Here is a 27093-nt window from a genome sequence, read left to right on the forward strand (position 1 = left end):
TTATTAAAATTGAAGGTAAGCTTGTCAAATGCTATATATTTGAAAAATTTGTGCTAAGATTTCATCCTTAATAATCACAACTCAACACATGCCATAGTATCAGCTACTCAAAGTGCCTCCAAGTCAATGAAACCAATTGTTTGCAGGAGAATATCAAGGGGAATGAGACTGCACCAATCACTCAGCATTGGTTGTCACTGGTAATTGAAAAGTTCTACTTGCTATTTTGACTTGTTATTGGTTAGGAAAAATCTCTCCCACAGTAAATTCTACAACAAAGTCAACAGGAAGACTACACAAAGACAACTGATGCCTGTGAAAATACTCAGGATTATATGGCAAGGAAACAGGCACATTGGTCCATCTTGTCCATGCCAATCAAGATGTTTATACCAGCTGGTCTCATTTTCCAGGATTCAGCCCATATCTCTTACAATAGAAAGCCTTACAACAAAAAGGTACTTACTTCTTCAGAAATAACTACAATAAATAAATGGGCAAAGGAAGAAGGATGAATTTTTTAGACATTTTAAATTGAATCAGAAATCATATACAAAAGAATAGCAATAACAATGAATACAGGTACTGTGGGCCACAGTGTCTGTCCATGCTATACTGTTCAATTTTCTACAGTCTATGCAATTGTTGAAGTTTGTTACAGCATCAATCACCTTCCATGTACTTACTGGTATTAATTAAGAACTGATTTGAGACACCAGGATGATCCACATCATGGATTGCTGCGGCAAAAATTGCAGCAAGTATCTCAAGGTCTGTGAACACAGCCTGGAAAACAAAATACCAAACAAACATAGTTGAACAGCAAAAGATGGCAATAACTACATATTTAGGATCGTTAACTTTTCTTTCCAATACCAGTTAAAAAAAAAATCTGTGGAACAGAATGTGTTGGATTCACTATAATTGTCTGCAATCTGTTCCTGTGAGAACCACATGGTAGTAATAACATGCAAAACAAGGGCACCAAATAGAACTAACTGACTGTTGTAACACAATCACTGATCTCATATTTACTGCTATGGGAGTTTACCAACTGAATGTCAGATGTGTTTTTCCACTGACAACAATGGGGGATGAACTTTTATTCAATGTATTATGTTTAGAAACTATTTAATGTACACAGACATTCACAAACACTTGTTAATTCCAGGTTTGCCTTTTAAGTCATGGGAATTTATGTATAAAGTCTGACATTTTTTTGTCCTGGATAAATAAGCCCAAGTCCCAGAATATTTTTGATGATTGTCTCTAATTGGTCTGGAGGTAAATAATTCCATGGGACTAGAAAGTAAACATAGAAACACAGAAAACCTACAGCACAATACAGGCCCTTTAGCCCACAAAGCTGTGCCAACATGTCCTTACCTTAGAAATTACCTAGGGTTATCCACAGCCCTCTATTTTTCTAAGATCCATGTACCTATCCAGGAGTCTCTTAAAAGACCCCATCGTTTCTGCCTCTACCACCGTCTCTGGCAGCCCATTCCACACTCTCACCAGTCTCTGCGTAAAATACTTACCCCTGACATCTCTGTACCTACTTCCAAGCTCCTTAAAACTGTGCCCTCTTCTGCTAGCGTTTTCAGCCCTGAGAAAAAGCCTTTGACTATCTACATGATCAATGCCTCTCATCATCTTATACACCTCTATCAGATTGCCTCCGATCCACCGTTGCTCCAAGGAGAAAAGACCAAGTTCACTCAAACTATTCTCATAAGGTATGCTTCCCAATCCAGGCAGCATCCTTGTAAATCTCCTCTGCACCCTTTCTATGATTTCCACGCCCTTCCTGTAGTGAGGCGACCGGAAATGTAACTAATCCATGGAAGCATCATTAAAAGGAGCACTGGAGAAAGCCAGAAACAAAGCTACATATCCTACTTTTGCACGAACTGTTGAAATCCATAACTTCAAAGTCTTGTTTGTTAGCTTATTGAGTATATTATTGAACAATGCTGATCAGGATGTTTCCAAGTTCTATCCCATTTCCGCACTGAATTAGCTCATTTCAACTTGGTTACTGATTATTAGCTTTAATATTTCTAGGCTTGGGAAAGGGAACAGAACAAACAGCAGTTGTATTTGATTGCAAACCCATGATAGAAGTGGGAAAGGCTAGCAACAGTCAGAATTAGATAATTCTATTTACAAATAATTGAATCAGTGATGAACTAAAACATTATATAACTAATAACTCAGTACTATAATGAAATGAAGCTTTGATTTGGCAAGTTTACAACTATACATTTTCTATCATAATCACTGGGTCATGCTGATAGCTGCAGATAATAATCAGCAAGATTTGGAAAGGTGATTCTGGGTTTATGGCATAAACTTACCCATTGTAGGAAGATAAAAAGATAATCTGTTTCATGCAGCAGAAAGAGTTATTGGAAAAGAGGTGCAATAGTTCTGGATGTAATATATTGGGAATTAGGCAAGAATGAAAGAGGAAACAAAATGTTTCAGTAGTGATTCTGTACATTTCACTTCAGAAAATATTTAACTGGCTGGGAAAGACTTTAAGAGTATTCTCTGGTTATAATGAATCCAATGCAGCTCCTTTTTACATTGTACTTACATCTAGTGCTGGTGTTAAAAGAAGAATATGTGTAGACTGAGCAACATCAGCAGCATGCAGACTGTTATGGTAGGCTACGTCAGAATGGTAGTGGTCCTCCAGTGTCATGACGTATGTAACAAATGTATCCACTGGGATCCGAAATGTCTTCAGCAGATCCCTCTCCTATTGAAAGTTGATTAAAAATGTAAATTACACATCAATTTAAAATCAATATAGAATAATATTGGGCTGCATTTCATTGAACATTTTTGTGCAGAAAATAATTACTTCTACTTTGTTAACTCGCGCATTGAAATATATTCAATAGTAGTAACAACTGAACTAGAAATATCCAGAATTCACTGCTCACTTGACCTTACTGACCTGAAAGATGCTGTACATAATGCAGGTGAGAGGTCGATTGTTTGAAAACTCTGCCACTTTGAATATGTTAAGTCCCCATTTATTCAGGTCATCCAGTTCCTGTGAAGATAAGGACATTGGAATACAGCAATTACAATAAATTCCTGAGATATTTATAAAAGCCATATGGAAATATTGCATCCACACATATCATTTCACACTTTTTATCTGAAATGTGCTAATACAACAGTTTTATTTCTATAAAGGACATGCTAGTCTTGATGTGGACACAAGTCTTGATGCCCTTTTCTCACTGTTACCATTAGGTAGGAGGTACAGAAGCCTGAAGGCACACACTCAGTGATTCAGGAACAGCTTCTTCCCCTCTGCCATCCGATTCCTAAATGGACATTGAACCCTTGGACACTACCTCACTTTTTTAATAGATAGTATTTCTGGGTTTTTTTGCACAGATTTTAATCTATTCAATTTATGTAATCTGTTATTGATTTAGTTATTTATTATTATTATATTTTGTTTATATCTTTTAGATTATGTACTGCATTCAACAGCTGCTGCTCAGTTAACAAATTTCACGTCATGCCGGTGATAATAAATCTGATTCTGACAGGTGTCGATTCTTTACTGAGTGGAGTTTGGGAACGTTGATAAGATTCACTGAACATGAGATTAGGGAAAACAGGAATAACAAATTCTACAAGCTTGCAGCACGAACAATGAATTCTCTAATTTCAGGTAACCCACTCCCCATCTGTCTCTTTTGCTCTCCTCCTGATCCACCCTCCTATGAACACTAATGAGGCTTACAGAAAATAATACAAGTTGCAGAAGACTTCTGGGGTTGCCCATTTATTCTGAATTTATTTGTTATTTAGAAAATAACTCATTTATTCTGTCCAGGTTGTTCCTTAGAAGCAAAGACAAAACTAAAACTGAGCTACACAGATGGATAATTCTCCAGTTCTATCTCAATTCATCTAACGTTGAATTTATGGTTAATATTGTAAGAGATTTTTAAAAAGGCCAAGGTTTTTTTTAAATGTTACATGTGGAATGACATATGCTTAACAATGATATCCTGCCAATTTCAAATTATCACTGACATACTACCCAAGCTTGTGTTGGTCAATTAGTTATGTAATGTAGCAGAGAAGTATCTGCTCATCTCTGGTTCCATATTCTTGTGTGTTTCAGAGATGGAAAGATGTATTATAATAAAAGAAAATTACCATTTGGAACACGCCATCATTTACTCTCACTATTGGACAGGAAGTACAAGAGCCTGAAGACCTACACTCAAGGATTTAGGAACTGTTTCTTCCTCTCTGCTATCTGATTTCTGAATGGTCCATGAACACTAACTTGTTACTCCTTTACTATTGTAACATTTACGTTTGTAATTTACAATAATTTTACGAATTTTGTGTCTGCACTGTATTACTCCAAAATAAATTTCATTTCATGTACAACAAAGTTCATTGTCATGTGCACAAGCATGTGTATGCAAATATGCAATGAAAATCTTGCAGCCGCATCACAGACACGTAACCTCACATCAGCAGCACTCATAAACAAAACGTCAATAAATAATCCACTGTTGTTACAAGAAACACAATTAGAACAAAAAAAAGTCTATCTAGCACTGAGGACATAGTGTTGCTTAGCTGTAGTGACCAGCGCTTTACCAGTTGGTTCAACAACCAAAGGGTTGAAGGGAAGTAGCTTTTCTTGAGCCTGGTGGCAAGGAACTTCAGTTCTGCAGCTCGATGGTAGCTGCAAAATGATGACATGGTCTGAATGGTGGGAATACTTACTGTAACTGATTTAATTATTTTTCTTTCTGTATTATCATGTACTGCTGCTGCTAAATTAACAAATTTCACGACACATGCCGGTGATAATAAACCTGATTCTGATTCTGTATACTGTGAAGAGTCAGAGCATTACACATTGGAAGGGTGTAATAATCTTTGATCATTATGATCTAGCATGTATTTACTAGAAAACCTGGATTTGCTGGAATGTCTTCCATTGGGGGACTTTACTTGTGGTAATGTCAAAGATCAGCCAAAATCCCACTGAACAGTAGAACAAGCTGGGCTGTAAAACTGTGAACTCCTTTTCTAACATTCCATTGCTATGAAAGTTCATATGGAGGCTTGAATTGTACCTTGGAAAGGCAATCTTCCATGTCAGTTTTGACAGCAAATCGGGGTATGCTTGAATATGTCAGGCTAGAACTGTGCATCAGCTTTTTCACTCCGCTAATCTGTGTCATCAGCTGTTTCTTTTTCTTCTTGTCTCTGTCTTTCTGTGTGGGGGACGGCATCTCCACATCATTCTGCTTGTCTGTAACATGAGAACGGAACATATGACACCTTAGGATAAATTAGAAATCCAAAAAAAAAATTCTCCTGCTTTATCTTCAAAAGAAAAATGCAATAGAGAAGAATACTAAAAGAGGGGACATTTTTCACTGTGAGAGTAATTATTAACCAAAAGTACATAATAATAGTCAACCCAAAATGAACATAGACTTATTGGGAAAGTTCAGAATTTCTGAAGTGGACATAATTTTATCTAGAAGGGAATGTGGGCAGTTACAGAGCGACTGCCCTTTATACAGCTTACTCCATGTTCCTTGCAGACCATTGTCAACTTTGAATTGTATCTTCATTATTACCATAGCTTTTACAAAGGAGTATATTGCCAATTAATTCAAAGCATTTTTTGATGAGAAGTAGTGGCATTTAATCATATTTCAGCAGTTTCTATTTTATTTGTTCTGAATATAGGAAACTGGTATAAATTTGCACAGGCACCAATAGCTCTCCGGTGCTTTGCCACGCAGCCTTTGCTCCTCACAATTGCATAGCATCACAGTGTAGGCCAGTGTTTTCACATGATTATTGTGTGAACTCAGACTGAGTGGTGAGAGCGTGATTAATCTGGCTTTAATGCTCCTAAGCTAAGAATCACAAATGAGGAATAATTCCCACTCTTTGTAACTTAGGGAGTCTGTTTGATAACGTGAGCAGGGTGAAGTGTGGGGGGGGGGGGGTTTGGGGGGAGGTGTGGCAGACCAGAGTCGCCTACATTTGCAAAAAAAAAATCAGTTTTCATCAAAGCTTGTCATAAATAAAGAGATTACCAATTACAGTTCCAGGATCATGTTCAATTGTTTTCTTTTTCTTTTCCTTTTAAATTATTAACACTGGCCTACACTATGAGGCTATCCAACTGTGAATAGCAATGAGGCTAATTTGAAAAAAATCTCTGCCCAATTATCATCAACATATAACCCACAGCAGCAGGGGTCCCAACACACTTGACCACTGCTCTTGTAAGATTAGGAATGGCTACCATTCCATTCAGAGACCACATTTTGGGAAGTCTGATCTGGCTGGCTTCTTCCTACCTGCAGACAGGCAGAGGCCAAAGAGCGGTGCTCCACAGACAAGGACGAGAAAGAGAGAGCCACCGGAAGCAGAGGGGCAGCTGTGAGGTTGCTTCTAGTCAGTAGACTAGGTCGCGTTCAAGTAGTCATTGGAGGATCTGAATGAATACACCAGGTTTATCAAAGACATTATAAGGCAGTTGTCTTCCCCAACCAGAAGCCCTGGAAGAACCAATGGATATGCAATCTGCTGACGGCCAGATCAGTGGCATTCGGGTTTGGTGACCAAGTATGATACAAGTCCAGGTACGATATCTGTAAAGCCATCTTGCACGTAAAGTGGGAATTCTGAACCACATTTAGATCACTGAAAGATCCTCAACAGCTGTGCCAGGGCTTCAATGCTCTTACTTCTTACAAAGGGGAGCTGGGCAACAGAGGTGGCAATGGAGCTTCACTCCCAGATGAGCTAGCTTTTTGAACCTCTGCAGTTCCTGATGACCCTATGATTCCAGACTCTGAAGTCGACGTGAGAGCCCAAAGAAAGTATCTGGACGAGATGGAGCATCTGGGCGAGTACCAAAGGCCTGTGGTGCTCACCAATATCTTTCACCTCTCGATTCAGAAATCTGAGGTAGTGACGTGCTTCAAGATGGTCAGTTATACTGGTACCCAAGAAGAGTGTGACAACCTGCCTCAATGACAATCTATGTTTCAGAATATAGGAGGGAGATTGAAAATCTGGCTAAGTGGTGCTAAAACAACAACCTCTTACTCAATGTCAGCAAGAGCAGGGAGCTGATTATCTATTTCAGGAGAAGGAAACCGGAGGTCCATAAACCAGTCTTCATTGGGGCAATCAGAGGGGCAAAAGGGTCAGCAACTTTAAATCCTGCATTAAGATTTCAGAGGATCTGTTCTGGGTCTAGCATTTAAATGCCGTGACAAAGAAAGCATGGCAGTGCCTCTGTTTCCTTAGAAGTTTGCATAGACTCGGTATGACATCCAAATCTTCGATAAAGTTTTGATATGCGCGGTACAAATTATATTGACTGATTGCATCATGGCCTGGTATGGAAACACCAAAGTCCTTGAATGGAAAATGCTATAAAAACTAGTGGATACAGCCTAGTCCACCGTGGGTAAAGCCCTCCCCACCACTGAGCACATCTGCATATAGAGCTGTCGCAGGAAAGCAGCATCCATAATCAAGGACCCCCACCACCCAGGTCACATTTTCTTCTTGCTGCTGCCATCAGGAAGAAGGTACAGGGGGTTCAGGAACAGTTATTATCCCTCAAATATCAGACTCTTGAACCGGAGGGTATAACCTCACTTGCCCCATCACTAAACTGTTCCCGCAATCTATGGACTTCTAAGTTCTCTATTTATACTTCTTTTTTGCACTGTTTGTTGTCTTTTGCACACTGGTTGTTTGTCCATCTTGCTGGGTGCAGTCTTTCATTGATTCTGTTGTGTTTCTTGGATTGACTGTGTATGCCCACAAGAAAATAAATCTTGGGGTTGTATATGGTGACGTATAAACTTTGTTAATAAACTTACTTTGAACTTTGACACTGTGCCTGTTTGGAACGTTCACTAAAATCTGAATTTGATGCACTTAACAACTAAAAGTCTGAAGATATGATTAAGAAAATAATCTAAACCAAATGACTACTTCCCAAATAGTGAAAGGGAATTGCAATTAATATTTATAACAGAACCTTGAAGATTAGGATTGCAGCATATTATTTCTGTCACGGACTTCTCCATATTTTTCCAAAATATTTTATCAGTTTCATATTAAATCCCATAATTATCTTTCAATGCAGAATACATCTACTGGATCTGTGTGAATTTTGCATTCAGCACCAAAACTTCAGTTTCTCTTCAGACACATTGAATTGATGACATCCCACTGTGGTTTGCCTTCCACCATTAAGCTAACAGATCATTATATTCTTTGGATGATAAGGGGCTTAATCAACCGGGATAATTTATACACCAGAATTCATAGGGTCTATTCCACAACTTAATTAAAGACCCTTGCAAAAGAAAGCAATTCAGCTGAACCTGGTTGCATCAAAGCAGCACATCACAGAGGCCTTATTCACAATCATCTTATCAAACTGATATTAATGGATGTTTTTTCACTCTGTACTATCAGTGAAGGGCTTCCCCTTCAAAGATTTCTTTGGCAAATTGGACGCTGATGGTGAGCAGCACAGAAAGGTTAACAACACTGTCTCAGCAGTGCTCCGTCATCTTCTAAATGAGCAGTCACAGACCTTCAGTCAGACTGAATTACAACAGTGCCAAGCCTGAACTGCAACAACCAGTACTAGGTAGCAGACATTGCACAGTCAAATTGGAAGGACATTCCAGGGCATGCCCTTCAGGAGAGATGAGGAGAAAATTAGAGGACAAAGAATTGTCATATTAACAAGCTGTAGCTGAGAGACGCCTGAGATTCGACTAATGAGAACTCAAAGTTTCTTTGAAAGAAGACACAAAGGACAAGGTGCATAAATTTCAAAGATGATAAATGAGACCCCATGAAGTTATTTTTTTCCATGGAAACCACAAAATAGGTAGAAGACTTGTGTTTCATCTGTCACTCCTTTGAGAGATGAATTTGATAAAAGTAAAGCTGGGCCAGAGTGAATTAGTTTTACTGGTAGTGATTCAAAGTATAGATTGCAGATCCTAGAAATGAGAAATAAAAACAAGAGATGCTGTTAAATTTCTCTCACTTCTTGAATTTAAAACGTGCCTGTTGTTTTTTTTTAACATTTCCTCTTCTGATGAGGTTTTTTTGATCTGAAACATGAACTCCTTAACTCTGTACAGATTGCCACTGTCTTGCTGAATAAACAGAAAGCACTCGGGACTGTTGTTCCCCCCATCATTATGACTTCCAGACCCAATGGCTCTTTTGGGTATAACAACTTTTTCTCCCAAAACTCTCTTCAGCCAATCATTTCAAGTTGAAGGTCTCTAGTTATTCCTTTCCCTGGTCTTTCCAATTCACTCTTTCAAGGCTTCCCTCAGTTTTACACTCTTCCCTGAGACCCTGGCTTAGCCAATCTCACTTTAAAATTTGTTACTACTAGAAAAGAATTGACATAGTCCCTCAACCTTTACAAACCACTAGAAACTTGTGCAATTGAGGCATACACACTTTATTAGGTACAGGAGTGGGACCTGATGTGGTCTCCTGCTGCTGTAGGCCATCCACTTCAAGGTTTGATGTGTTATTCATTAGAAGATTCTCTTCTGCACACCACTGTTGTAACACGTGATTATTTGAGTTACTGCCGCCTTCCTGTCAGCCTGACCCATTCTGGCCATTCTCCTCTGACCTCTCTCATCAATAAGGCATTTTTGCCCACAGGACTGCCGCTCACTGGATTTTTTTTTTGTTGTTTTTCATACCATTCTCTGTAAACTGTAAAGAGTTATGTGTGAAAATCCCAGGAGATCAGCAATTTCTGAGAAACTAAAACAACACTCTCTGGCACCAACAATCACTCCAAACTCAAAGTCAGCTGGGCCCCATTTCTTTCCCATCCTGATATTTGGTCTGAACAATGACTGAACCTCTTGACCATGTCTGCATGGTTTTTTGCATTGAGTTGCTGCCACGTGATTGGCTGAGCAGATATTTGCATTAATAAGCAGGTGTACAAGTGTTCCTAATAAAATGATCATCGAGTGAATATGTGGGCCAGAAAAGGCTCTGCCCAAAAAAACTCCCATCTGTCAAATTTTTCCAAAGTTGCTTATCTCAATGACATTCAGAAACAAATAAAATGATTAAAATGAGGGCAATTAAAATAATATTCATTTTTTATAAGAGCTCTTAAATAATTTAAAAATGCAACATCGATTCTCTATTGGGATAATAGGCCTGTGGATCTTGTGCTCAGGAACTAACCTGAGTAAATACCCCAATTTTGATGTTGGAGTGTCACAGCAAATCTATACCCTATTAGAATCTGTGACGGAGCAGCGATTAATTTGCCAGCAAAGCTTTGTCAATAAATTTGGGAATTCAGAACATCCTGGATATGTTTCGACATAGTGGATATGTGTTGGCAGCTCACTGCAGAACAACCAGAGAAAACAAGAAAATTCTGGGCCATGTCTTTGGCAAAAGTACATGTTTAGGAGCTGATTAGGTCAGCAAAAGAATTGAACAATAGGAAACATTGCACTCAGTGAGCATTCCATCAAAAAAGTCTGGACAATTTCAAATTTTCAACTTGCTTGTATGAGAAATGATCAGATCTGGGGAGTGGTTTTGATGGACTATACAATTCAGACTTATGGTTGCATGCTAATTCAGTTTCTCATTTCAAAAAAAATCTATGCTTCTATCACAACTATATTTCCATAGCTTTTAAACTATCATGACCTCTTTTGAAATGTATATTGAAATGAAAATTTTTTTTCCCTCTACACTTCTGATAATTACGTTGTGTTTTTTTTCTTAACCTGATCACATGTTAATAACAATTAGATAAAAGAAACCTTGGTGATTCTTTACCCCAATTCTTTGTCTAAGCTTTAGAAGACTGTGATATTTAGATTTCCTAGTTGTGATCCACTACCTAGGCATTACAGTGACTGCATCAGAATCATTAGTAATTTTTATGGTATTTATATTTGTTATGAGTAACGTGGCGGCATGCCTGGAATCAGCAACCACTGTGGATCTAATCAAAAGTGTATTCCTTTGCCTGTATATCTTTTTTAATGGTTGCAGGTCACTGCTGGATACCAAGAACATCAAGTACTGCAGCACCATCCCAGCAGCGAGCTGCTCGATAGCAATGGGGCTGGACATATTCTGTACCACTGTTGTGCTGTGGCATATGGTCAAACAATCAGTGGGACTGATTGTCTTGGACATTTTTAGTGGAAACACAAGACTAGTGGAACACTGGTAAACTGAAATGCTGCAATTCTGGCTCACTGGCAAGACTGACAGTAGGGGGAGGGCTGCGTTGCTACGGTTGTGGTGAGGACAAGGCCTAGGTCATGGGATCGCATGTTGCACCTGCTCAAGAGACGAGGTACCGAGGCGAGCATCTCTGTGGGTGTGCAGGAATTAGTCTTGTGTTGGGGCCTGGCCCCTTCCATTGGTGCTGCTTTCTGGTGTTCACTCTGTGCTGCTCTCAGGAGCTGGCTCGGTGAAAAAGCAAGCTTGATCAAGGCAGACATTGGTCAGACTGCACTTGGAATATTGTAAGCGGCTTTGGACCCCTAATCTAAGAAAAGATATGCTAGCAATGAAAGGGGTCACAAAAATGATCCCAGGAAGGAAAGAACTAACATACGAGTAGAGTTTGATAGCTCTAGGCCTGTATTTGCTGGAGCTTAAAAGAATGAGGAGGGATCACAAAGGAACCTATCAAAATGTCTGGACAAAATGAATATGGTGATGATATTTCTTATAGTGGAGTTGTCTAGGACCACAGGACACAGCCTCAAAATTTATGAATGTCCATGAGGAAAAATATCCTAAGCTAGAGATGGTGAACCTGTGGAACTCATTGCCACAGATAGCTGAGCAGGCCAAGCCATTGGGTATATTTAAGGCATAGGTTGATATGTTCTTGATTAACCAGAGTGTTAAAGATTAGGGGAGAAGGCCAGAGAATGAGCTTGAGAGTGATAAAACAGCAATGATGGAATGACGGAGTAGGCTCTATGGGCAGAATGGCCTAATTCTGTTGCTATTTTTATGGTCTTATAGCCTAAGGACAGCATCCCATAAATCTAGTCATGCCACACAGAGATTTGGGCTATATTGTTTTTTTCATTGTGACTATGTTTTTCTGAAATATGATTATATATTTATGCAATGTGCTAGGTGCCATTGGTAATGTCGTTTGCCCCTTAGCCCAGAGGAATGCTGTTTCCGTTGGCTATATTCATACATGGTTAAGTGATAATTAATTTGAATGGCTGTCCCTAGTGAGTCATCAGGAGAGGGAACTCCTTTACCAATTGAACCATAAAATTATTTATTCCACTTCTGTGAATCATTGAGTCAACGAGTGGAAAGCACAATGCCACAGAATAAATCAGTATCAAATTTGTAGTGAAAATGGAGGCAATTAAAACCAATTAACTGATTTCACATTGGTCAGCAAATGCATGAAAAAGCCTCAGAGAATATTTTGATAGGACTCTGGAAAATAATCCAAATAATTAAAAGGAAGGCACATGGTCAATTCAGATGTTCACACTTTCAAAGGGATAAGATGGAAATTTAACTATTTTCCCACTAGCCTACCAAGCAAATCGCTTCACAATGATAAACAACATGAAACAGCAAAGTAACACATGTAGGAATCAGAAGCAAAAGCCTGCAAATTCCATGGGTGCCAATCAAATAGCCCATAGCTAAAACAGAACATGCTTGGATAAATAAGGAAAATTTGATTTCCACACAACTTTGCTGATTTAGTATATAGCTGATTATATAATTGCACATCAGTATATGCAGCATATGTCTAATATGCTGGCTTTATCAAGTATTTGTTTCAAATTTGATTGAATTGCATGCAAGGAAAGTTCTCTTTGTAGAATTCATTCAGAAAATATATTGATACCAAATCAAATAGATCCAGGTGCATTGGGATTGTTAGCCTAGTTGAAATGGCTTAGGTGATCTTAGAGCCGTTCCCCATGTAAAAATTCTATAGATGGGGAGAGTGGGGATCAGATGATGAGAGGCATTGATCGTGTGGATAGTCAGAGGTTTTTTTCTCAGGGTTGAAATGGCTAGCACAAGAGGGCACAGTTTTAAGGGGCTTGGCAGTAGGTATAGAGGAGATGTCAGGGCTAAGTGATTTTTTTATGCGGAGTGGTGAGTGCGTGGAATGGGCTGCCAGCAATGGTGGTGGAGGCGGATACGATAGGGTCTTTTAAGAGACTCCTGGACAGATACATGGAGCTCAGAAAAATAGAGGGCTATGGTAACCCTAAGTAATTTCTAAGGTAAGGACATATTCAGCACAGCTTTGTGGGCTGAAGGGCCTGTATTGTGTTGTAGGTTTTCTGTGTTTCTAAGATGACTAGAAAGACCAAAGCACACAGGGTATGGACCTCACCTAAGAGCCAGCTGAACACTTTTTATAGCATTGAAAGCATTTCCAGCACTGACTGTCATTTTGCCCCCTTCATTGCAGTACTTCCACAGGGAACACTTTCCCTACTTGAGACACAATTTCAATTAAGATGCGGTGGGCCAATTGTTGCTTGGGAACAATCTCAAAATCCTTTCTAACTCAGACAAGTCAGAGTTGTGCAGCTACAAGCAAATAAATTAAAACCTTTCCTTTGCGAGTCCATGAGAATCAGGGAGGCTTTGCTGAGTCTCGCAGATTTAATAAAGCCCTCCTCTTGCCCAGATGGTTCATGGGACATCCAGGTGAATAGATTCTCTGCTACTATTGGCAGACTCAATAGTCATTAGCAGACTTTTCCAGTAAGAAATTAAATTTCCACTTAAAATTTCTAAAATGATAGCCTGCTTTGCTAATTGTTTTCATGGCTGCAATCAATACTATTTAAAATTCGTTAGCTAATATTTTGCTTTTTTTCCCTTTTTCCAAGAAAACCTGCCCTCAAGCCAGTCACTTTCTAACAACAAATGCTTGTGCATTTATATTTATTATATTGTCAGAAACATGGATTAATAAAGTAGAAAGAAACCACTATACTTTAGTGCAATCACTGTCACAGACTGAATCCAACTCCACCAGGTGGATCCTGCAGTCAGCAGCTTATACATGACTGGGTAATGTGGTTTTATACTAGCTGGTGTTCACTGAAAAGGGAATGCTAATCAGGAAATCTTTCATTAATGCCATGAGATATGCCACATTTAGTTGAGTCACAGGCAGTGATTTGGCTTAACTTATTTCCAAAAGAGGGATGAATTTGGAGAAGACAAGATAAGCAGAGTTTGTGTTATTGCAGATTTGAAATTGATTGCGGTGATAATCATCAACGTAGTGGGAAGCTTTCAGAGTAGATCCCCTACATGGATCCCAATTTCCATTCTATTGCTTGTACAATTCACATTGCCATGTTACCAACATTATTGAAAATTACTTTTATAATTGCCAGGAGTGGGAGGAGATGGAAAAATATGTAAATATCTGTACACAAATGGTTTGGAAAGATACAAAAGTTTAGATTACTGAATGTTATAGATAAAGAAATTAGTAATCTGTAGAACATATATTCATTCTAGAGAATCTTCCTGTTGACAAAACAGAATCATTCTGTTGATAAGCTCCCTAATGGGGACTTGCCAAATTTTTAATCACTGCACGCTAGATTGGATACGAAGGCACGGTGGAGCAACATCCTGCTTCTTCTATTGTTCTTAACACTTCAAAAATGGGACACTTTTACTCTTCTTTAGAAAAATATAATTTTCTTTTAATGAATTTGAGCTCTGGACTTGGGATTGATTTACCCAAGAAATGAGTAATGGTGGGATCTACAATACAATTAAGGCTTATTCACTGGATCACAAGGCCAGTAGAAATCCGCAGCTAATACATAAATCTCAAAAAATATTAGAATGACAGGGTTGCACAGGACAATAATGCAAAAGATACTGAAAGTAAGTATTTTCTGAATGGTGCAGTAATGCAGAGTAATTTCAGATTGTATTAAATATTTTAAAGAAAGCTCCTAATTGTTGGAACTATCAGATAATGTCTCTGCTTGTATGCAGTGCAAATGAAAGGTGCTTTAGCAGACTCACCCAAAATGGTATTGGAAATGAACTCGGATACTTGGTTGCCTGACCGACTCATTTCTGAGAGATGAGTGAGCTCACGGTTCAGCATTCTCTTAAACTGTTGCAAAGACAAAAAGAGGAATTATCACCAACTATTTTTATCAACCATTTCAATATCACTTCTGAATCAGATATTTTCATCAATTTATACATTCCTCAAGAGTGAAAGGAAATGTAAATCTTCACATTTTTTTGTCAGGTATTGCATTAAATATTTTAACTGTGCTTTGTATAAACCTAGCTTGTATTCTAAAATGCATTTTAAATATGTTCATTGTTCTATTTTCCGTTATATAGGAATTGTTCCCAAATAATTGATGCTTCAAATGTTAAATATTAATTATGAATAAGGAAGAGCTTAGAACAGATTAAGTAGTGTTTGACTTGCATACAAAATTATTTACTTACACAATAAACAACGATATTGTAATCATGTAGCTACATTGCTAATGAATTAGTTCTAAGACACAGCAAGTACGTAAAAACATATGTTCATCTTAGCTTTAGCATTTATTTCTAAATGGTTGGTAAATTGGGTATTTAAAATTGTGTTTAATCTATAGACCCATATGGAAGCTCAGTTTTATAATTTCCCTACACAAATAGCTGGATTTATTTTGATATGAAGTATGCAATCATAAATTTAGTGAGATCATATATTAAATATTTTTCTGAATATGATAGCAGCTTAATTCTCTATTACTCCATTATAAAATCTGAAATCTTATAACATATTTGTAAAGAAACTAAAAATTTGTTATGACTTATGAAAGGATTGTAAACATGTACTTTGGAACTCAGAATGTTATATATTAATAAAAGAACATACAACATACTTGAAGATTTTTCTCATCCCCTTCGCTACACAGCTTGTTCTAATTATATATTGTCTTGAAAAATAAAAACTTTTATATTCAAAATGTGACAGTGGAAATTCCTGGTCAGTCTCTTTTTGTTTCATTTATTTCCCTTTGCTCATAAAAATAACATTTTAATTCTGATGAACTTTATTGATATTCATTTGAAATTAAAATAGCAAGAGCTACAAACTGTCAATATGGAAATAAAGTCTGAGGTTCAGAGGTTTCAGCATATTAACCTAAAGCCACATAATCTCACAAAAAAAACATTTTCAAAAGCAGTTCATAATTAATTTACTCACCTTGATATAACCCCAAGAAACAGACAGTAAATAATTTGCTTCAGGCATTTTGGCCCAACAGAAGCAACAACAGCCGTGGACAAAATAAGTATCTAGCTGGTCAATTCCACACACAGACTTTCAACAGCAGGTCACAATGTTTCATTAGCAGTTTAAATGTTTGAAGAAAATTTGTCCCAAAAAATCAGTATATTCTTTCACTGACTGAGAAAATCCAGTTCATGCAGTAGATCCTGGGAAAGATGCTATCTGCGCATTTGCACTGACAGAATTGAGATAATGAAATCAGGGGGTCACATGGAACTGAGACCATACACAAGTGTGTGCACTTCACAGCACTTATGAATTATGAATAGCTTTGGTCTCTTCGCTAGAGGGGGTGGGGGTGTTACTTCATATTAGTCTCTGTATAAAGGGGCAAAATAAATCTATTGTCTGCAAGCTTACAGAATCTAGATTGTTAAAGCATAATATAGGAAATGACAGAACATGGAGGATGCCCAATACTTATGTAAATTAGATGTCTTATTTATGTAAATTAAATGCAGATGGTGTCCCCATTTCAGTGGAGAATAGAATCTGATTTTAGCACCCTCCTACAGTACTGTCAGATACTTTTCAACATAATGACAAATGAATAGTCATATTAGCAGTCCAAGATAGAGGTATGATCTGAACCAATCTTCTCAATTGCACAAAATTAGGAGAATAAAAATAGTATTACAATGATTTACAATAATAATTAGAGTAATTCGATGAGGTTTAGATTTCTCTGTTGACACACAGAATATAAAATTAAGATTTGTTATACTGATGAATTCCATTTGACTGTTTTCTGTCCAAGGAGTTATTAAAATTTAAAAGAGATATATTTTCAGAAGCAAGTATTTTATTAAGAGGCTATTTGCTGATATTTGTAGTTGTGTAGGTTTTTAACTAATGTTATTTGAAATTATGGATATAGTGCCAGTTAGTAACCAAGTTACTGAGTGAGTGCTTAACAATGTATGGTATCCTAATAAATCAGTTTCACCTTACTGAGACCACCCAGGCTAGGCATTCCTAATTATAAACACAATGTTTTGTATGGTTTCATTAAACATTTACAGAGAAACTGCCTTCCACAGACAATGCAGAAATTCCCAATATTGAAGGAACTGATGCAATGATGAATATTTAAAGCTTGTACTACAATCTGCACTCCCCATAACAGTTCCCCTTTAAATCCTACATGAAGCACAGTGCCTGCATAGAAATGCTATTCACTCTGAGTCTGATTGGCTTTCAGCTCAGCTGCAGTGACATCACCTTGGCTTTCTCTGCACTGCTGATAAAGAGCATTAAAACATGGGAGGGCAGCTACATTAAGGAGCCCCCCTCCCCGAGAATCTTGAGCAAGTCAAAGTAGCATCACAAATTGAACATTAGAACTCCACTGGTATCATATCCTGCACTATTCCTCCAACTAGTTACCTAAAGAGTTCCTGCTATATATTACATTACCAATGAACAAAGAAGTTGCCTGGATTCTCATTTATTTTGCATAATAATTTAACTTGCCTCTGCCACTGAATTCAAGGGAGCAATTGTTGTGAACACATAAACCAACATACCCTCTCCAATGATCGTGGCCAGTGCACCTTATGTAATAAGATTTGATGACTTTAATTTGTCTGAAGTTTGGTTTAAAAAAATCAATTGACAATTAGCCTTATGTTCTCCACAGATTTTGCCTGCTTTCTGTGATCTCAAACAATAAAATAAAAAAAAAATTAAATTACGTACAGCTTCACAGTTGAAGGAGAAAGCTCATGGAGCTTCTTTTCAACGGATCACCAGGTAATAATCAAGAATGAAGAGAGAGAGGTATTTTTTCCCACAGTGTCATTACTCCCAAAATGCTCACCTAGGACTATCTAGTTTAAATATGATATTTTTCACTGAAATGAGTGATTCAATTTGATAACACATCATTTCATTAAAATATCTATCTTTGAAAAATTGACTTGGACCTAGTAGAAGGTTTAACAGAGGTACATTTACAGCATTTAAGACTACCCATCAACATTACAAACCAATTCTGACATGTGTACATGCTAATGTTGAGGTTCCATTATAGTACGTCAGAATGGGCGCTCATAGGAAGACTGAAATGCAAATCGCAATAGTGCCTGTGATGAATACTGATCTATTGCCAAGGACCAGCTTGCTTACATTTAGGATTAAATGGGCAGATTTAATGCCAATAGCTACAGAGCAGTTAAATTACTGAACAGTCATCTAGAGACCTTGATTGTTGATTTAGAGACACAAATTCTAATCCCTCAAACAGTGAATGGGGTTAGAGTTTAAGTAATTAAGTGAATCTGGATCAAAAAGCTAACATCTATATTTGTGGAATAATTGTTCTGCCATTTAGAACTCAGATGGTTCACTGCTGTGCTTTAGGGAAGGAAATCTCCTGTCCGAACAAAAGAACTATATGTTATTTGAAATCCACCAATGTGGTCAATCTTTAATACCCCTTGGAAAAAGCATGAAGGGCAGTCATGGATGGAAAATAAATGCTAACATCCTTCACATCCAATGAAACAATAGATAAGGTAAATGTTTTACAGTCTAGGGGTAACGTGACTGATAGGTCAATTTCCCAAGAGTACAAAAAACCAGGGCATTCTTCCGGGAGTTGGAAACTGTGTTCTTCCACATGGTGAATAAGCCTCCAAAGGTGTGAATGAACTGTTTCAAATTTTTCAAAAGATCCTGTCACCAGATTATGATTAGGCCACTGCATCTTTCTTCCGAAACACAGATAGATTTGTGATAGAGCAGAGGTCTAAAGAAATACCAGATAAACAGTAATTCTTCACATTGAACCAAGACAATGAAGATCAACAATTCATATGACCTCAGAGGGAATCACAGAAATGCTCTGTTTTGCCCTTACCCAATGACTGTAATTTCCATTGATCAATACTTGGGTGTAATCCTCTAATTTGGCTTTGAATTACGAAGATGCATTGGTGTAAAAATTGCTTTACACAATTTCACTTTTACAAATTCCTCTCACATGACAGAAAAATACAGAGGACAATTACTGTAGTAGTCTTCCCTTCATAAGGAGTTAACAGGCCCTTAGGGTGTCAAGGTAGCATGGTGGTTAGCAGAAAGTCATTACAGCTTGGGGCGGTGGAGAATGGAGTTCAACTCTGATGTCCTCTGTGAGGAGTCTGTATGTCCTCTCTGTGGAATACGTACATTTTCTCTGGGTGCTCTGGTTTCCACCCACAGTCCAAAGATATACCAATTAGTAAGCTAATTGGTCATTGGAAGTTTTCTGGTGATTAGGCGAGGATTAAATTGGGGGTTGTCCAGCAGCACAGCCTTAAGGACCAGAAGGGCCTATTCTGCACAGTATCTCTAAATAAAATAAAACAAAATATTCCATCTCAATGCTGTTACTTTCATCCTTGTTACAAAAAGAGTAAACTCAAGAATGGCTGTGGCTTGAAAACAAGTTCAAATTCATGAAATAAGTTGTCAAAATCATCTTTGAGTGGTTGCATGTCAGATGTAAAGGACATCGTTCCAGACTTACTATAAACCATGTAGTGCAGCTTTAGATTATTCCATTCTCACTGAACCATTTTGTCCTTTTTCTCTTTTTTTAAAGTTTGCTTTTGCTTGGTTCTACTAAACTTAGAACATAAAATCTGTGTTCTTATAGGGTCCTTCAAATAATAGCAGCTTATCAAATAGCTGGACTGTTAATAGGCCAAAGGTCTATGTGGTCAGAGTCAGACTCATTGCTTTAATTGTTGAAAACTGGGAACTTTGTCTCCAGAAGCTGAGACTGTATATGTGAAAGGTATCTGAACAAATATCATACATGCATGAAGTCACCAAAGTAACAAAAAAACAGCATAAATGTAGAGAGCAGTCAGACTTATTAAGAATAGTAAAGAAACATCAAGAAGAATGATAGAAAGACAGGTAATTGGAATCCATTCCTCTGCCTTTGATTTCTGTGAGGGATGATTTCTTCATTGGTGACTCATTGATATGTCTTTTTAGTTTATAGGAATTGTTCTTGTGCTTTGCAAATCCTTTGTACTGTGATAACTCCTTAGTAATTTGGACATTTTTTTCAGATATACTGTAGTGCCTTTTAAAATATTCAGCCCCCAACCCTTTGTATAGATAAATGAGTACTACAACTAGGGATGGTCATCAATTTAACAGAGAATTTTTATCTATGAATCACATGCACCTCCCCCCCCACCAAGGTAGAACCCACAAAACAGAGAAAACTGTAAAGCATGAAAAACTAAAAATTCAAAAACTGAAATGTCAGCAATTCAAAAGAATTCATCCCCCTTTGCTCGGTAATCAGTTGAGCCATCTCTTGCAGCTATCACAGCCAGTAGTCTTTTTGTATAAGGCTGTATTAGCTTTGCACAATGTGATGAAGCAAGATTTGCCCATTCCTCCTCACACAAGACCTTCTTCCACATCTTTACAGCAACTTCTAAATGGTGATTTAAAAAGACCTTATGGGCAAAGATATGTTTTTTAAAGCCAGGGCTTCTTCCATAAATGCCTTTTTTGTGCAAGGATTTAGAGACTGTGGAGCCATGAACATCATCTCCGGTTGCACCCACTGACTCGTGTAACGCACTCCGAGTGACTGTTGGTGTCACAGTAGCCTCTCTTACAGGTGCCATTCTTCTCTGATGACTAAGTTTATTGGAGCAGCCTATTCTAAACAGTATGACTGTGGTTTCATATTTTTTTTTGCTTTTTCATGATGGACTGTTCTGAGCTCTGAGGTGCGCTTGGTGCCTTTGAGATGGTCTTGTACCCTTCCCCAGACTTGTGCTTCTCTATGATCATTTCCCTGACTTGCTTTGAATGCACTTTTGGCTTAATTTTGGTTTGCTCTGTTGAAAATCTACCGTGCTGTTGGACCTCAGAGAGAGAGGAGGTATTTATTCAGGTGATCCTCCAATTTTCTACATAACAAATTATGTGAGTTAGTAAGGCAAATTACTGCATTCCACCTGAGAAAGTTACTGTAGTAATTACAAAGGGGATGAATACTTCTTCAGTTTCACAATTTTGTTTTTTTATTTTAAGTAAATTTTTGGCAGATATTGGAATTTTTCTTTTGATTTAATATGATGTGCAGTATTTTGAAGATTAGCTGAAAAGTATTACTTTAATATATTTTAAATGTAGAAAATGAGACAGTAAAATGTGAAAATAGTTGTGGGGGCTGAATACATTTTCATGGCAACTGTAGAAAACCTCTGAGTTTTAAAATCTGTTTTACGAATTTTGCTCAGATGCCAATAATCCTGAAATTAAAATCACGAAGATTAAGGAATAACTCCATTATCTTACACTGCAACTCTTGCGAAACCAGCCCAGATGCTGTGGGCCAGCATTCTGTGTTCTATAGACTGTGTGTACATTTGCAAAGCTGTCCTTTTAACTTCACTGATTATTGCTTGCCATTTACATTAAGAACTGAAGAGTGGCTCCCATTTACGACAAGAATCTGAACAGAGAATATTGTGTGAGCTTGGCAAAAAAAAACCAGATGCGATTGTCAGCAAGGAGGAGATGATAAATGCAATCTGCGCAGACTGCAGTCTTCTGGTGGGAAAGTCAAGGATCTAGTTGCAGTGGGAGGTACAGAGGCTAAGGTTTTGGAGAGCATTGATTAAAACTGAAGGTATGATTGTGTTGAACACTGAGCTGTAACTATAAACAACAGCCTGATCTAGGTATTCCTATTGTCCTGATGATTCAAGGCTGAGTGGAGAGCCAATGAGAATGCATCTGCTGTAGACCTATTGAGGCAACAAGCAAATTGTAGTGGCTCCAGGTCCTTGCTTAGGTAGGAGTTGATTCTAGGCATGACCAACCTCTCAAAGCACTTTGTCACAGGAGACGGGAGTGCCTCTGAGTGACAGTCATGGAAGCAGCTCACCCTGCTCTCCCTGGGAAGTCAGTGAGGGGAGGGTCAGATGTTCCTGGCCCAAAGTACCATTCTATAGAAAGGAAATACCTGGAAGAACCTCCACCTGAGCAAGTGACAATGGTGCACGCAAATCCAAATAAAATTGTATTGTGCCATGCTTAGAAACAATTGGAGAATTCCTGTCATTGGACACCATGACATCTCTTGTCAAATAAGAGGCCTCCTGTTGATAGCCATCTTACTCTTCCTTAGTGATGAACCTGTAAGTTTTTGCATGTTCACCACCACTTGGACAGAGGAGTGCTTGGGTATGGTACAAAAGTAGTTTGAGAGGATCTTAAAACATCTATCACTAATACAGGCTTAATATCAATACTAACTCATTTCTAAAAGAACACATGACAAGTGTGGAAACTCAGCAGCTGCCTATACTCTTCCTGTTATGGATGTATATGTTGATAATAATATTATTAGAAGTAATTATTGCATAGAACATATGCAAGTAACTCCTATGATCATATAAGGTTATCTGTCATCCATTCTCTTACACAGGACTGCCATTGTCCCATAAGAGACAGAATCAGATCAGAATTAGAAAATCAAAACTGGGTACCTAAAAAGAATACTTGCCATCAGCACCAGGATATTGCCACAACTTATAAACTAATGGCCTGGTACTTCATTCACTTTACCAATAGACAGGGTACACTGGCTCAGAGACTGCAGATGAAGCTGGCTATAAAGGAGCACTAATAGGAATATTTGTTGCTTAACCAATGTTTGCATGCATAGCAGCAATTTTGATATTCATATGAGATTACTTCCTAATGAAATAAAAATGTTTTAACCTTGGATTTGCCGAGGCTGTGATTTTTGAACATTTATAACTTTCCATAACATGCAAAGCATGAAGCAAAATGTTGTTTTACTCATAATCAGAAAGGACTTTTCATGAGTAACAATACAATCCAACTTGGGTAACAGTATTATCCAATTTAAGCTGGGGCTATGAATGCACAGAATTGCAATCCACAATGTTAAATTATGTGAGGTCAGCTGAAACTAAGCCATAGGGAGGGGGCTATATACCATAAACTTCAATTATTACTTTCTTGGACTCCTGTTATATAATTTCCTATTGATGGGGTTCCATCCCAACAAAATTTGAAAACGTTGAACCTATTAATGCACCCATGGCCACTTCTAACTTCATCGGCAACTATTTCAATGCTACTCTTGAGCGGTTGACATTATTGGTTTGATATTTTGACATTTTATTTATGCCTATCGTGTACAATATTTGGAGGTGCAAGGTGGAAATTATTATCTATCAAACACAATTTAAGTAACTTGACAGCACTATCTGTCTTACTGCTCCAGTTAGAACACACCTTGTAAAATTGTTTCTGAAATGTCGTAAAGTAGCATGACTGATCCTGGGCTTCAACTTGTCGGGAAAGAGCCAAGTAGCTTGGCACAACCAGCAAAGCAGACAACTAAACTAACGCTATAAAAGTTATACACAATTGTTAAGGATGTATTAGTTTAAGCCAAAACAGTGTAATAAAATGGAAATGGAAAGGAACAAAGTTTAAAGAGTACCTATCATTTCCCATTCAGGATATCCATATAGTTGTTGTTGACATATAGACATCAAAGTATCAAATTTATGCAAAGGTTGAAACAAATAGCAATATGATAGTGATCAGTCTTTCAATAATCTTAAATAAAAGGTAAATATTATCCATTTACATATGGGAGCACAATTATCTTGTTTCCTTTGAATTATACCTGAAAGGAGCTGAAAACCTAGTTTAACTCTATTTAAAAGATAGCACCTGCCACATGTTGCATTTTAGTGGCAACATATATGCATGTGCTCATATTTTTGAACTGGGACTTTAATATCAGAATATTTCAAGGAAGTAATCAGGAAATTCAACAACTTGGAACAAACTTCCAGATTTAGGAGGCAATTGACATAAAATTATTTAAGAAAAAAATAGGTTCTGCATTTCTTTAGATGGATCAACAGAGATAGGTCAACTGGCTTCCTCATCCAAAATAAACTAAGTTAATTGTCACTACCTATTAGTATCTTGAGAAATTATTTCCCATCAATTCCCATTCTACAGGCCTGTGTACCTGGACTGATTCAGCACATTGTACATCATCTTCAACAGTCAACACATGACCTATCTGCATCTATCTGCACCTATTTAAGCATCTGAACAATTTTCAAATGCAGTGCAGATTTCAACTTAGAATACTTCTGAAAATGTACCTTTTCAAATTAGTGTAAAGGGAGTCAATGTCCTGGTAGAGAAAGTAAATTCTGTTATATATACATACATGTTTATATAGTTAAAAAAAAAAGATTAGTGTGGGAATTTCTCAGTAGACTAAGGCATGAACCTGCCATTTGTTCTAATGTCCACTCATTTAAATTCATGACCTGAATTGCCATCTGTAGTTATTCCCGATCATTCAGCACATGCTCAAAACATTTTCTTCCAAATGTTACTCAATCTATCACTACTTCAGATAGAATTGTGACATCAATTAAAAAGCAAATGGAAAATATAATGGTTATCAAGATTATCAGCAGGAAACCTTGCCCTTTTTAACCGGGAATCCATAGAGATCACAACATCAGGACAGAATAAAGGAACTTTAGAAGTTTAACAAGGAAGCAGACAAAACAGAGAGCAATCACATCACGAAAGTCAGGTTGTCCAAATTCACATAAATAAATCTCGCATCAAAGGCAGATGGTTCTATCACAGATTCTTATGGATTGCATTCCACAAATCTTTGGAAAACAATGGTACTATATTTAGGAACAATCAAGTGGTGTAAGAACATGTCAGAAATATTATTGCTTGTGGAAGCAGATATTGTTGGTTGAGAGACACTCAGAAGTTATGTCAACAATATAGCTTAATAATGAGCATCCACTTAAATTAATTCTGTAAGTAATGCCTTCATGCAGATTGCATAGACCATAAGATATAAAAGCAGAACCAGGCAATTTGGCCCAAATGAGTATGCACAGGGAAGTGAAAAAGATAGAAAGTCAATTTGCAGCTTCAAAAAGAGTACTAATCTGCATGCTAAAAATTCTGATAATGACGTGAGTGGCACATGTCTGAGTAGCCTTGAGACTTACAATGTGAAAACTAATGAGAAACAAGCAATATAGCTAGTGGCAAGTGGGAATGGCAAATTAATTAAAATAGAATTGGACTCTGGCTTGACTGTTTCAGTGAATCCAGAAAATGAGTTTGAATGGCATTTCAAAGATACAGAACTGAAGGCTGCAGGCATCCAATTAAGAACTTGTACAGGAGAAAAGATAACTCCTGTGGGAATGACATTCGTAACAGTGAAATGCAACAACCAACAAGCCACATTGGGTTTGTATGTGGTACAAAAAAGAGGGCCAGCATTGTGGGTCTGTGTTTGGTTGAGAAAACTACAACTTCATTGGAGATCCACCTTTTGCAGCCACGTCCACTGCAAAAGAGTTAATGGAAAGCAAATTAATAAAGGTACAGCAGTGTTCAAGGATGCTATTGGAAAACTCAAATAGCCAGAGAACTAAATGGGCAATGCTGGTAGTCCCAGTAGCCTAGAATCATGTAAGGTTCCATGGTGATTTTAAGGTCTTCATCAACCCAGTACTGAAAGCAAGTCAAAATCCTTTCCCAGGATAGAGGATACCTTTGCAAATCACTCAGGAGGAAAACACTTTAGCAAAGTTGACTTGGTTGAGATCTACCTACAGAAGGAGATGGAAGAAGGGTCTGAAGTGTTCCTCACCATAAACACTCACAAAGGGATTTATCACTATAACAGGCTTATTTTCTGGAGTAGCATCATCACCTACACTCTGGCAGAAAGCTAAGGACCAAGTGCTGCAAGGCTGACCAGGTGCTCAGTATTACCTGGAGGGCATCATTGTTACCAGAGAGGATGACAAGGAGCATCTCCAAAATCTCAAGACAGTGCTAAAAAAGATTAGAAGATTATGTGCTCAGAGCATGACACAACAAGTTTAAATTATTTAAACAAAACATCACTTACTGTGGTCACACTATTGACACTCAAGGATTACACAAGAGTGCTGAGAAAATTCAAGCAGTGCCGGATGCCCCAAAGCCAAAGGATACGTTACAGTTGCGATCCTTTTTAGATTTTGTCAATTATTATAAAAGATTCCTGCCAAACCTAGCCATTTTGCTCCACTCCTTGAACTCATTATGACAGATTGGGAAGAAATGGCAATGAACAAAGCAGTGTGAGGTGTCCTTCCAAAGGTTAAAGGAAATAGTGATGTCAGACATGGTTCTCACACAGTGTGATGCACGTTGAAGCTTGCCATGCACTGTTCAAGATGCCAACACATCCAGAAGAAAGGAGTCCACAGCTGTCAGAATCACTCCCATGAGAGTTAACCCCATAATCACCACGGAGGAGGCCCCAGAGCCCGAGATTGTTTCACATCCACAGATCTCACCTGCCAAATAGATTGATCCCTCTTGTCTGGAAAGACATTATCCCACAAGATAAGAAAGCCTCTGAGGCAATTAAATCTTTAAGCCTGAATGGGACAATTTAAACTCTCCTATGCTGTGGATGTCTGTATAATAATTATATTTTATAGCATACCATGTACTTAAGTTGAGATCCATTCTATATTGAGTTGGAGTTTATAGCTAAGGAGGAGGGAATGTTGTGTATTTAATAT

At 37.7% G+C, this 27093-nt stretch overlaps 1 protein-coding gene across 1 annotated transcript in view; it reads right to left on the reverse strand.

The window, feature by feature from the left end:
• The window catches only part of pde4ba (phosphodiesterase 4B, cAMP-specific a), a 257430-nt gene that overhangs the window by 10433 nt on the left and 219904 nt on the right, over nt 1-27093 (reverse strand). The window contains exons 7-11 of the mRNA XM_059984382.1: nt 15160-15253; nt 5139-5317; nt 2969-3067; nt 2603-2767; nt 687-786 (exon numbers count right to left, since the gene is read on the reverse strand). Coding sequence (XP_059840365.1) covers nt 687-786; nt 2603-2767; nt 2969-3067; nt 5139-5317; nt 15160-15253 — 637 coding nt within the window. The remainder of the gene's footprint in view (nt 1-686; nt 787-2602; nt 2768-2968; nt 3068-5138; nt 5318-15159; nt 15254-27093) is intronic.

The sequence above is a fragment of the Hypanus sabinus genome, chromosome 11, assembly GCF_030144855.1.
Source record: "Hypanus sabinus isolate sHypSab1 chromosome 11, sHypSab1.hap1, whole genome shotgun sequence".
Taxonomy (NCBI): Eukaryota; Metazoa; Chordata; class Chondrichthyes; order Myliobatiformes; family Dasyatidae; genus Hypanus; species Hypanus sabinus.